The 14,078-nt window shown below is 36.6% G+C and overlaps 1 protein-coding gene across 2 annotated transcripts in view; it reads right to left on the bottom strand.

The window, feature by feature from the left end:
* Window positions 1–14,078, bottom strand: part of Cdep (Chondrocyte-derived ezrin-like domain containing protein) — a 182,112-nt gene that overhangs the window by 13,704 nt on the left and 154,330 nt on the right. For both annotated transcript variants that reach the window (XM_080283943.1, XM_080283949.1), the window contains 2 exons: window positions 1,739–1,952; window positions 427–601 (listed from right to left, as the gene is read on the bottom strand). In XM_080283943.1, the coding sequence (XP_080140069.1) occupies window positions 427–601; window positions 1,739–1,952 (389 nt within the window). The remainder of the gene's footprint in view (window positions 1–426; window positions 602–1,738; window positions 1,953–14,078) is intronic.

The following is a 14,078-nucleotide window of genomic DNA, read 5'->3' as shown; positions in this document are numbered from 1 at the left end:
AATAAACAGATATGAAATGAGTGAATGGAAGCGTGGCCCATTGGATTGGGCAAATCTGGGCTGTCTGGACATTGCTACTCCTCACCCTGCCCTGGGGTGGGAAAGGAGGTCCAGATGATGATGATGATGATAAACAGATATTTTAATTCTGACCACATTCACTTTTTCTCAAGCATACTCCTGCTCTACATCACTTCCACTGGAAAAGAGATGGGAAAAACAAAAAGAAAAATATATATTACAACCCATGGAGGAAGGAAATAATCATCAACTTAACAAAATGATATACAACACTTAGGGTACAAGTTTTTACACAGGTATAGTAAACTTGATGCATCTGCTGGATATTAAAATTCAGGACAATCTAGTAACTTGGTAGTCAACTATTTCCTATAAGCTACTGCCTTGGATATGGTAAACACACACCACATTAAGCACTTCCAGGTCCTTCTTGTAGGTTCTTTCGGTGGTGAGTATCTCCTTGGCGATGAAGTATGCACGATCACTAGGGTACTTCCTCTTCTTTGACTCTCCCCCTTCCATGTCCCCAGACTTGCCCAATGATCCCTGACTGTCATGCCCATTTGGTATGCTCTCCACCCTGACACAGACAAGTTAAATTGAGACTGGGATATCGGTAAGGTAAAATAATATGATTGTAAAGTATAATGTTAAAGCTAGGTATGTTCCTAAGAAGTTTAACTAACATTTTGGACTCCCAAACAAAGTCTAGATGCAACAGATACTTCTGGATATCAGCAGTTTTCCATGAAAATATCATTTACAGAAAGGATTTTTCCCTAATTAGTCCAACAATGCAGGAATTAACTGAAATTCTTTGTCATTAACATCATGATCCACACCTCTTTTCCCACTCGAGGAGGTTGACTAAAGTTATAAATAGGAAACTGATAATCTCAGATGTAAAACTTGCTTTCATCTCTAACCATTACAGTTATTTGACTGCACACAAAACAGACTGAGGCACCAATATAATTACTCACACATACAAACACACATATACCATAAATCCAAACTTTTCTAGTTTGTTAAAGGTAAAGTTCAATTATTCTCTCGAGTAAAGTTTGGCTATCTGCCTCCACTTCTCTCTCCTTTTGTCACTGACTTCTCCTCAACTCTCTCAGTCTTCCTCATATCCTTTTGGTTTTCAATATCTCTTAATCCCTTTCTTTCCCTTCTTTCACCTCATTTTACTACAAATCTTTAATATGTTCTGTTTTATCATCTCTCTCAATGCCCCTTCCCTTTTATTATATAACTCCATAGTTCATTTGTGTACTTTGCCCTCATCTTTCTTACTTTTCCTCTAGTTCCTCTCCTCTTCTAATAAACAGCCTATTCTTCTCTCCAAACTCTTCCATCTCTCTAACTTTCTCTTCCTGTTCCACTCCTCTTACTCCTCCTCTTCCTGTTCCCTCTTCACCTCTGTCTCCTCCTCATCTTTCTCCATTAGCTATTCCATGTCTTTTCCTACTGCCTATCTTCCTGTTCTTTCTACACTTCCTTCTCTCTTTTTCTAGTTCTCTCCCCTCTATTTCCAACTCACTTTCCTCTCATCTTCTTCTGCTCCATTCTTTCTCTTCTTCTTCCCTCTCTTACTCTTCCTACAGCCTCTTCTCCTCTTCCCATTTCTTCTCCAATTCTTTCTATTCCCTTTCCTTTCTCTTACTCCTTCCTTTCTCTCTCAACTTCCTCTTTCCAGTTCCCCCTTCCTTACCTGTTATTGACATGGTTTGACACTGGGACATTTTCCTTGTGTGGGGACAGCTGCGTTGGGGAGGTGGGTGTAGTGGGGTGACTGATGTGGTGTGGGATGGCGTAAAGAGGGCTGGGGGTGGTGGGAGGTGTTGTAGAAGGCTGCTCCTGACTGCTGGCTGTTGCTTGTGGTGGTGCTGAGGGCGAGGTGTCAGTGTCAGGAGTTGTGGTGCCAGCTGCGACAGATAGATTTTATAAGACAAGGCGAAAACATGATTATCCTTAATACAGTATTAAGGCTACACATGCTGTATGCTTTAACTCACTGATGCTAATAGGTTTCCTTTAGTTAAAGTCTCAAAAAACATGACTATGAGTTTGTAAATTTTATACAAGTGATAAACCAATCTACTACCTTATGCAAGGCAATACTGAATATACTATCTGACAAAGCACTAAGATTCCAAGGTAAATAAAATGATGCATAGGTAATCAACTTATTAGCACCCCATGACTATATCAAAGACTGCAATGATCAAATATTAAATTCTTCAACTAACACCAGCTTATACTGACTTTTAAATATATAGAAAATATCTTTGAAATTTTCACATCTTCTAAAAATAAGAGAAAACAATAAAACACAAACAACCTTAATATTACTATGGGCACTGCTTGTGTCACTACGAGAGGTTATACATTCGGGGGTTTGGGGAGGAAGCAATTGTACAGTCAGGGGCAAGAGTATGCCTGTTATTCCACTGCGTCTATGTCACACTTAAAGCGTGTCCGTCACATTCCTCCCTGATGAATTATATCAAAGAGAATCATCTATGGGAAGAGATACATGCCACGCCTCTCAGCTTGGGAATATTATCCAGCAATGGGAGGTGTGATGTAGAGACGAAATACTAGGCAAACTTTACTCCCTGCTTTTACATATCTACCACTTGTCCAACATCATACTGCTCTCAGTCTGTATCTATCAGAAGCGCTTCCCAGGCTGAGTGATCATGCAGGTATGGGCTCAGAATGTACTGGAATGTATGATGTATGTACACTTATGAGGCAACGAGAAGCAACCCACTTCCCTACATGAATGTCTGTCAATTCAGTGAGAAGTGAATACAATGGTCAGAAATCTGGAAGACTAAATATGGCACCAGCAATATGTAAAAAACACATCTATGCTCCTACAACTCTGCACAGTATTTGAGCATAATAAAAGTAGCAGAAATATATATAAGATCATGCAAAACATAAAATTATACACCTTTCATCATATTGTATCTTGTTTACAGGATAAACACCAAAATTTTCAAGTAACAAACGTTTATACTGATATGTTTTCATGTTTGGCAGGTCAAGGTACATATTTGTATGTGGCCTAAACTATATAATGTGTGGTCAAACATTTACAAAATTCACAGCATGAGAAAAACATATTTATCTGCAAATAAGAAAAAACAAATAAACAAACAAAGCAAACCAAAATAAACACCAAAAACTGCTGACTGGTATTTAAAGAATGGATTTGCCCAATCCAACACTTTCATGCATTCCCAACCAGGTGCTTTATATGAGCCATAATGAAGCACAGTATAATTATCTGGTGGCAGCTGTAATCTATGACCTTTCCAGAAATATTTACTGCAACTGACCTCATGTCCTGGAAGGCAGCCACCATTAAACCACTGCTCCTGCTTTTAAACATTACAATAAAATTGTGTAGCATCCTGGTTTCCTAGTCTCAAATGAACAAACACAGAAACAGTAGATGACAGATGAAACAAAGTTCTAAGAACTCATAAAAACAAAATTTCACTCATTTTACCAATGATATAAATGATAAAAAGATTCAATGTGTATTAAGCTTATCAAAACAATGTACAATTTATAAAACTGCATCAGTACAGTATGAATGTAATCTGGAAGTCATATTAAAAGAAAAGAAAATGAATGGAGATAAATAAAACAGATACCCAGTAATCAGACACATGATACCACAAATCACTATTAACAAAAACAACTGGGAAATTAAATTTAACCAGCAAATAAAATAAAACCACTAAACTACAAACTGCAGCTTTGCCTAAGGAATGAGGGACAACAAAAGGCTGAGATGGTACCACCAGTCAGAATATAAACTGTCTCATACTGTCTGTCCGGGGGGCGTGGCAATGCCTGTCTACCGCCTCGCTAAACAACACTAACACCAGTTTGTTTCAACCCTCCAACCATTATTCCTTCATTCCTTCATTTACATCGCTTCATATCTTCTGCTCCAAAGAATGAAGTTTAGTTGTGCAATAGTGTGTAAACTTTCACTTTCTTATCTACGTATTTATTACCGTACATTTAGAGTAATGTGCTCTAGTTAAAAATTACCGGGTATTATCAAACCACAAGTTATTTGGTTGGAGGGTTGAGACAGGAGGGGAACAGCCGTCACACTAGGAGATATAATTACAGTACTTCCTCTCTTACATTTGTTTACAATTGGTTTTCCTGAGGTGCAGTTTGTTGTGAGCTCTGGTGGTGACAACCCAGCCGGGGACAGTCAGTATTGAGAGTTTTTGTGTCATGGTGTGGTGCTACATAAACTGTTAGCAGGGCATTCCAGTGCAGCAAGAGCTCTGGCTTTCAACAGCCATTGGTAGTGATGAAAACCCACACTATTCTATATGTAAATTACGTGGAAGCACACTTACCACAAATCATAATGATCAGTGGCAAATATGTCCCTTTATATGGTAAGTGTGGGACTCTCCTCACATTAGTTACACTATAATGTGTGTGTGCCAGATATGGTAGCTATGTGCTTAAAGAAACATTTACAAGGCATCTACAGCAGTGATACAAAGCATATATAAAGCATATATCTCCACCTAAAAACATGACTAGTGTACTTCTAGACTTCATTAATAATCATCTACTAAACAGCCAAACTTTACTGAAGGTCAGCTAAAAACCATTATACTCTGATGACAAAAAAAAAATCTTTCATACACAATTTTCTAACGTACAATTAGTTTCTCTAAGTGTGTAAACATACTCCAACCTAATCTAATTTCACTAATCAAACTCCAGCTACAAGTCATGCACTCCCTACTGTATAATGGTTGAAGAAAAAATAAATAAATAAATAAATAAACACTGAACCTTAAGATGTGTGGCAAATTTACAGCAAACTGTGCAAGTGTACTATGTGCTGCCTCAAGTGAGTGATGCTACAAAAGGTTCCTGCTGTATCCAGACTACATGAATGACTTAAAAAAAAAAAAAAAAAAAAAAAAAAAAAAAAAAGCGGGAGTGTCATGCAGGCGGTGTTCTGTGACGCTGTGAGACAAGCAAGATGGGGGAGGCAGGCAGGCATTGCCACAACACAGGGACTTACCTCAAGGTGGCACCCTGCAGCTGTTAGTTCATTTGCCTGGGCTGCTTTAATATATATATATATATATAGTGTATATATATATATATATATATATTTTTTTTTTTCCTATTTAAGATATGACTAGACATTAATCAAGTGAGAGAGGCTGGAGTGTAACTCAGCAAATAAAACAATATCACAATAATCTTTTTCACATATTTTAAGTTTCAGGTTCAGTAGTCTTCCTTCAAACAAAAGGTAGCAAATGAGATAAAGCTAAACTGGAAATCAAGTGAAATGAGCTGCCAATTAAAACAAAGAGCAAAAAAAATTGACAGAGATTAAGCTTGTTTTAGGCTGACCACTCCAACGCCCATCACTGCCACTCGCAGTTGTCAGGGAAAACATATCAGAGCACAGTCAGTTCTGGTGCATCTAAGCTAGCTGATTATTGGTGCACAAATGTGATCACTCCACGTATGCAGTAATGTGCCTTAGTGGGTTAGTGTGTCATGTGAGGCAAAGACAATGAAATACTGATGGACATGGATGAATGAACCCTTGTCTGTATGTATGCAACTTAGTGCTACCCCTACAACATGATGACAACTTTTCACTCTGATTAGGCTAACGTCAGATGATTTTTATCAACTTTAAGGGGGATCTCTGGCAATGGTGGTTCATGAAAGTTATATTTGTCCTCTCCACTCTGAAAAGGATCCCTGAGCTGAATAAAAACACCTGGTGATAAAAACAAATGAAAATATATCAGACTGATGGGGTCAAAGAGCAATATCAATATCCTACATATGTGTAAGTTGTAAACTGGCAAGCTCTCTGTGTGCTACCTTAAACAAACACAAACAGAGATGTAAACTGAAGTTCCTGGTAGAGTGGCTTGCCATTAACCATTACAATGAAGAATCATACACACACCTATAAGGGTAGGATATCTCATACACATGGATCAACAGTTTGAATATAAATATGATTATTAAATATCTATGTTCATACATTGCTGACTATGCCAAGGTAGGACAGTGCAAATGCCACAAATTTAGGTTAGATTCCTTGCACAGTCATCATCTTCACTTCATCGAATAAAAATGGTTAATTTCTAACAAGTATGTACACGTACCAACACACACAAACATGCAGTTGAATTAATCAAGACGCATTCATCTGAGAGTTTCTTATGTGAGGAGAAAGGAAAAGATAATACTGCCATGAAATTACCAACTTTTGAGAGTAAAATATATACGGTAAGGAGCAGTTACGAGATATGCTTGGAAACAAATCTCGAAACCCGTTCATATGAAACACACATTTATCATTTCTCTGTCGACGAAATACTGCCACGCAAGACTATAATATGAAACAAGAATAATAAAAATTACACTGTACAAGTCATTATACCCAACTGTCTGTCAAAGTCACTACCTGTTTCTGTTTCTTTTTACACTGGCACTGACCACAATTTACACATATAATACAGTTTCCAACAGTTGTGTACGAGTACTCCATCAAAGTTTTTCCATGCTGAAAACTACATCATCCTGCAACACTCCCTACCATCATTTTGTCCTTTCTGTGCATCATCAGTTTCACAGCTACAGCAGTCCTGCATGGATCATAACAAACTGTACACAAGGGATCCAATGCTCAAGATGCTCTTAAAGGTATGCTTCTCACTGTCAGATGGAGAAAACGGTATACTCCATACCATCCAACTTGTCCACACAGTTGCACCCTCTAAGCCGCACTTGGAGACTCGTAGAAAGTCGGCATGAAATTTACGAATGAGCACGAATACACCCAGTGACAGAGCCCACCATTTTATAATCAAGATGAAAATTACCTTAGCCAATCAGAGAGAACTGTTTGGCAAAGGTGTGAATCTATGGACAAATTGGCTGGCATGGAATATAGGAGGATTTATACATTATCCCTATACTGTAATTACAAACCATTCGCTCCTACACCTCACACAAGGTGCAAGAAACCAGATGCCTCTACTCAGGTACCTCATATATTTATCCATAAAAGTGAGCACTAAATATAATAGGTATTGAAACATTATAATTATTTATACAAGGGAATTCTGCACACTGAAGATGATGGGTTTGAAGAGATGACAGCTTTTGAGGAAAATAATAAAAAAGGAACATTTCCCAGTAGATTATTTAGTTCATAAAGCCTATATTTTTCCTGAGTCCCTAAAGAAAGTATCCTTAATTTTACATCGAAAAGTACTGTAAGTTAATAAGTGAAGAAAAAATTAGATAAAAAGCAAACACTGGAAAAGTAACTTGGTAAAGGTTGATAGGCTGAATATGAGAGGGTGTGGAAAAGGAATGTCTGGTTACATCCCTGTATAGTAAATGCTAACCTCAAAAAAAATAAAAATAAAAAACCTCCAAGCAACTTCAGCCTGGCTTAGCTGTGGTCCCTCACTCCACTTCAATGCAAACTCTGGCATGTTCTTTTCAATTATGTCCCTCCATTTCATCTGTGGTGTGTCCTCCTTCTAATCATCCACTTTGCTATCACACATCCTTCCAGCCATTCTACTATTCTCAGTGATTCTTACGCTTCAGCTACAGACCTGATACATCTACTTTCACATCACCATTCATAATACTACCTCTTCTTTCATGCAGTTTCATATGCACATGATAATATAACCCTAACTCCTGGCATTTGTTCCAATTTTACCATGACTTTGTGTTGGTAATGTGACAACATTATACAATACCTTCGTTACCTTCACTTACATTCTACCATCATTCTTTCAAATCAGTATTCATGACACTTTCTTATCCTGCTGTACTTTTTCACTTTCCATACTGTCCATCCCACTCTGCACCCTTTGCTTCATGCACATGTTAGGTATTAAAACTCCAATTTTTTTCATATCACACAAGGTAAGCTTCCTTTGTTTTACCCCACTTATGTTTCCAATCTCTCTTTGTAATGTGAAAACTGGAATATATTTCTTCAGTCAACATCTGAGCACTACTTAACATCACCTGGCTTCTTATACTTGTAAATAGTATATATTTTACATGAGTGACCACGACTGCATCTAAATAGCTATATAATCCATTAGGTGGGGAAAAAGGCTTAGTACAAAATACAAAAAATACACAAAAACACAAGGGGATAAGCAATAAACCCTCACCCCTCTTTTCCTACACCTAAGGTAGATCACAGGAACGCTATAATGCTGTTACATACAACATCTATCCCATTTTCACTCTGTATTCATTTTAGTGTATATTTTTTCCAAAACCCGAGTTTCATACTTTCCTTTAATTCACCTCTAGATCGCACAGCTCATTCACTCATAAATGTGCTGCTGGAAAAGAACATAAAAAAAAATAATAATAATAAAATAAAATAAAAAATAAATGAAAAGGATATGCACTAAAATGTCTCTCATGTTCAACATCTCTCATAACTTTACACATCAGACAATAATGATATTTTCCAATTAAAAAATAAATAAATTAATAATAATAATAATAATAATAAATAATAATAATAAATTAATAAATAAATGTTAATAACAATGATAATGATGATGATGTCTCAATTCTACATCATCATAATCATCAATAAAAAAACTACTACTGTACTACTAATTACTACTACTACTACTAATAATAATAATAATAATAATAATAATAATAACTGTAACAAGCCTCATAAATAAATGTTAATAACAATAATAATGATGATGATGTCTCAATTCTACATCATCATCAATAAAAAAACTACTACTACTACTACTACTTACTACTACTACTACTACTACTACTAATAATAATAATGGTAATAAGCCTCATTTTGTACTGTGCACTACAGTATTAAGCTGCTGTACATGTTGCATGTCAAAACTGATCTTCTCACTTGAGTTAATTTAAAAGTATGTGATATGTAATACATTAAAATAACATGGGATTAAATGACCTAGAGCTGGGGAATAAAATCACAAAAATAATCATATAAATAAAGGGAATCCCCTACAATAACAACTTGTACTGTAAAGTACAGTATACTTAGTACAGCCTTTGTCACCATTACAATGCTGAATTTATCAATGCTCTAATCTTGAGGTAATTATCAGGTGAACCCATCTGAACCACACCACGTGAAAAGCAGACAGAAAACTGAAAATAATTAAAGATAATGATTTCCAGTAACTCACCCTGCATTGTGCAATAACACACTGTACCAAAATTATTCATAATATAACCTAACATTCTGTATATGCTTCTGATACAATTCTTTGTTTATATGTACTGTATAATTATAAAGGAAGAGGATATTTGTAGACTAAAACTTAAAGAAATGACAATGATTAGATAGATGTGTAGTGCATCCTTGAATTCGAAGCTGGGAATAGGGGAACTGGAATTAAAATTGTAGAATTGAGGGGAAGGATGGTCTATCTATCTATCTATCTATTGCCAGACGCCTTAATCCCGTTTGGGGTGGCCACAAACAAATCGCCTCGTCGGTACATCAATATATTGGCGTTATGATGAAGAGGAGTATACAGAAGGTTTGGGCATGTTGAGAGGATGGAGGATGACAATTGGGTGCACAGAAGGTGAGAATGTGTGAATGTCAGGGGAAGGGTTGCAAGCAGCTGACCAAAAAAGACCTGAGATGAGGTCAATGAATGTGACATGAGAACTAAGGGACTGAATAGGAAGGCTGCCAGATATCATGCAGCATGGACAGCTATGACCAAAGCTGACACATGCAAGCATGCCGGAGCCTTTAAAAATGAAATGAACAAACAAGCATATATAGATAGATAGATATATAGATAGATAGATACACAGTCTGTGTTCACATAACGGGTGATCCTACAATGCAAAACTCACATAACATGGAAGGCAAAATATGATGCCAAAATTTAGTCACAACATGAAAATGATAGACATTACACAGGCAGAGGTAGGTGCCCATTTTTTAAAGAACCATACTAAGCAGCGACAATAGACATAACGCGGCCAGAGGCCCCAAATTATGGTTCAAACAGTCATAATGCCGCAAATTAGGGTCATAACATGGTGGGAACAGACATAACACGGCCAGTGATGGTCACAGCACAGGTTGCATCAGTCTGTGACATATGGCTACCACGTGTCTGCATGGAGTGTTGTCACGGTCTGCTGAGCATTCCTGCCCCAGTTAAGCCTACCCTTTCCCCACGCTCTGTGTGATCTTTGCTCTTTTCTTTTGGCCACAGAACCCCACTCCACCTCTTCCCAGCAAGCCCACAACCTCTTCCATTCAAATTGAGGAATCTTCCAGTGTTTGTATGTCATGGGTCTTTATTAGGTATGTAAATGTCCTGGAAAAAAAAAAAAAAAAATGAAAATTGACCCAAAAGGTGAACTTGGGGCTGGCTTGGATACCATGAAACTCTTCAACATGTAAACATATGGCCCTATAACAAAGAATTATCATAAAGCGGGATCTTCCAGGTACAATATTTGCGAGTTATGTGAGCACTCACTGTATATAATATATATATATATATATATATATATATATATATATATATATATATATATATATATATATATATATATATATATATATATATATATATATATATATATATATATATATATATATATATATATATATATATATATATATATATATATATATATATATATATATATATATATATATATATATATATATATATATATATATATATATATATATATATATATATATATATATATATGTTCACTGAATGTCTAGGTTCATCTTCAGCATGGAAATTTTTGATGTCTACAGTTCAGTACCCATCCTGGTGCCTACCAACTTGCAAATGCCAATCATATAGTATACCACAAGTTGTAATAACCACTGTGCTGTATATTAATGGTATATCAACTAACAAACTCAACATTTATACACATTATTCTGTACTCAAATAATAATTTTTCCTTTGTTATGAAGTCATGGAGCATCTAAAAAATAGAAGCAAAGACTCCACACCCACACTCCATATAGTACACAAATGCAATGACAATGGAGAATTTACAGTTGTCACAGCACACCCATAAATTGAGAAAAGTCCTGTAACTTCATTATGTAAAAAACTGGAAACTACAAAAATTTTTCTGTTGCTTCAGCAAGAATAAGCATTAGATTACAATGAGGATTATGCCCTCAAGGGCACAGTTTCCCTAAGGGTGGAGGCAGTGGCCATCTGAAGACCACCCACTGGGGCTCCACCAACAGTGTGGTTATACTTTATGAGCCAAAAAATATTTTCAAAGAATGCTGTAATTACAGCACTTCTCTCCTCAAGTTATGTCTATGCTGAGATGAATTCATCACCCTCATTGTGCCTGTGTGCTGTGATGGATTACAGGCTTTGTCTTCCTTTTCAATATGCCATAAACAACTATGACTGAAAAAATAGGTTTTTACATATACAGTACCACGAACTCTGTTACAGTCTGGGAGGGATGGAATACAGGAGAGTATACTTATCAGAAAAACTGAAATATGGTCCACATTTACATTTGCTTGTATGGAAGACCTTAAGGATAACTTTTAAGGAAACTAAGAGAATAAACTATATCAATGAATAAAATAAGAGTTAATCATCCTTAACATATAGAACCCTGTCAATAAGAAGTGAGCAATAGACCCAAACACAGACAGGCAGGCAAAGACTTTAAATAATACTTTGGCACACCTTTATGGATTTGGGGCCGGGGCCCTCCAATGGCAAATGGGGCTGCAAACCATTAATACTTTAAATACTGATTAAAGCTGCCTACTGGAGTATAAATACTGACACCAGGACCAGCCACATTCATAATCTAGTACAACAGGCACCCAACATTCAGCAATAACTGTATACTGGTGGCACCTTCACTCACTGGTATTGGAGCAGGATGCCTTAGCAGTGGTATCAATCAGGTAACTTTGCTACCTGGTTACACAAACATCCCTCACATCTGTCACTATCCCTTAAAAACATGATGATGAACTGCATAAGGGCAACTTCATACTGCAGTTCACCAGGTTCACATTGAGATGAGTCTGGGGCAATAACAACAGCCTCCTCTACCTAAGTTCTGTCCACAGTATGTGCCACCAGTCAGTGATCTTGTACGAGTACCTGGCAATCCCATACTCTCTGAGGTGTGGCAGACCAAGGCTCGGGCAATGCTGTCCAGTACATTTTAGTGTATATTACCAGCCTAACTTCCCTTGATGGCATTATGTGATTTAAAAACCTCCACTCATCTCATGGGAACGAACCTATGCAAGACTGTCACCCTGACTTGGGCATTTTAACCACAAGATTACCGGATGCAAGACATCATTGTCACTTCTCTGATAAAAGACACTCCATCATCACTGAACTCATCCAAAGCCAAATTCCATTACCTGTATTGCTACAATGCAGTGGGAAGGATCCACAACAAAGAAACGGAAATTGAAAAAAGGTAAGAAAGCTATCAACACAGAGTAAGGATATTCAATTAATCAAAATACGCTGAAGTGGCTTCTGCCTGCAACAAGTACCATTTACATTCAAATACAAATATAGTCATGCACATTATAGTCAAATAAAAAATAGATCATTTACGATTTCATACTGCTGTACAACAAAAATACTTGACAGAAAAAAATCATTATAGCTATATGCTATGTGTTTACTGCATGTCTCTTTCTGGTATGTATTTTATTTGTATGACTGTTTAACTGGATTTGTGTAACCTCTTTAATTAAGTTTAGCTGCCACATTAATATTTTTAAAGAACTTATCTAATACTTAACAAATGCAATATTTATATATATAGTATTGTCATTTTTTTCCGTATCATATTCACTGCATCATAGGCAATTACTTAATTTTTAATGTAGTCCAGATACCTGATATTTTCCTTGCTACAGCACAACAAAAGTACACCCAGTATATTTGTTGGATATATTATGGAGCTCTTTGTTGGATATACAGTGATCCCTTGGTTATCATGCATAACTGGTACTGAACATGGTGCATGATAATGAAACCACAGAACCTATGAGATTTATCCTAATTGGTATCAGACATCCAAAGCATAAGCCCAAAATTTTCCCTTTTACAAAAATTTAAATCCACTAAATACAAATATGCTGTTATGGTATGTATACAAAACACATAAAGGCATGATTAGATTAATAGACTAAAATGGACACAGTAAAGGAAAAAACATGCGACATACAAAGACCTGAGATGGGCCGGGTAAGGGGTTGGAGTTACTGGCCTCTACCACCTGGGATTAACTCCTCAATTTGCATTTCAAATTTGAATCCCTCAAAACCATCACAAACCATACACTGCACCATCACTGTCGGCAGAAACCAGCTCAGGTGTGCGATAAGGGCAGGAGTGCAAATTTTCATCTTGCAATGACAATGAAAACTGCTATAACCAAGTGCCCGATAAAAAAGGGATCACTGTATTATAATACTTAAATGTGCTGCATACAGGAACTACTATAACTTTTTTTACAGTCTTTTTCATAAGCATGCCAGAGTTCTAATTTGTTGCAGGCATGCGGTTAAGGGTATTCAATTACTATACTGCTAAGTCTTCAGCTTAATTCACTGGTGCAGTATGTGCATTTTGCAATATGTATAACAATCTGCTCTAATCTTTAGATCCAATGTGTGGGAGAAAAAAAAAAAAAAAAAAAAAAAAAAAAAAAAATATAGATAGAGAGAGGTGGGGGGGGGGGCTCTTGGTTGCAACATACAGGTATATTCCACTGCCTCACATGATATGAAACTCTGATGGATAAATAACATTTTCCAAGAATCAGTGGGTATTAAACCCTTTCACATCGTGTGGAACATCGATATGCTGCTAGGGAAATGTCTGTAGCCATCAGGTGGCACATATAGTGTTCTGGACTTTTTGTATTTGTGCGCCAGTACTTGGGGGCCC

Source organism: Coenobita brevimanus, chromosome 13 (genome assembly GCF_032717465.1).
Source record: "Coenobita brevimanus isolate Jiangsu-jjx chromosome 13, ASM3271746v2, whole genome shotgun sequence".
Lineage (NCBI taxonomy): Eukaryota > Metazoa > Arthropoda > Malacostraca > Decapoda > Coenobitidae > Coenobita > Coenobita brevimanus.
Note: the sequence above shows the minus strand (reverse complement) of the source record. Positions and strands in the feature narration are given on the sequence as shown.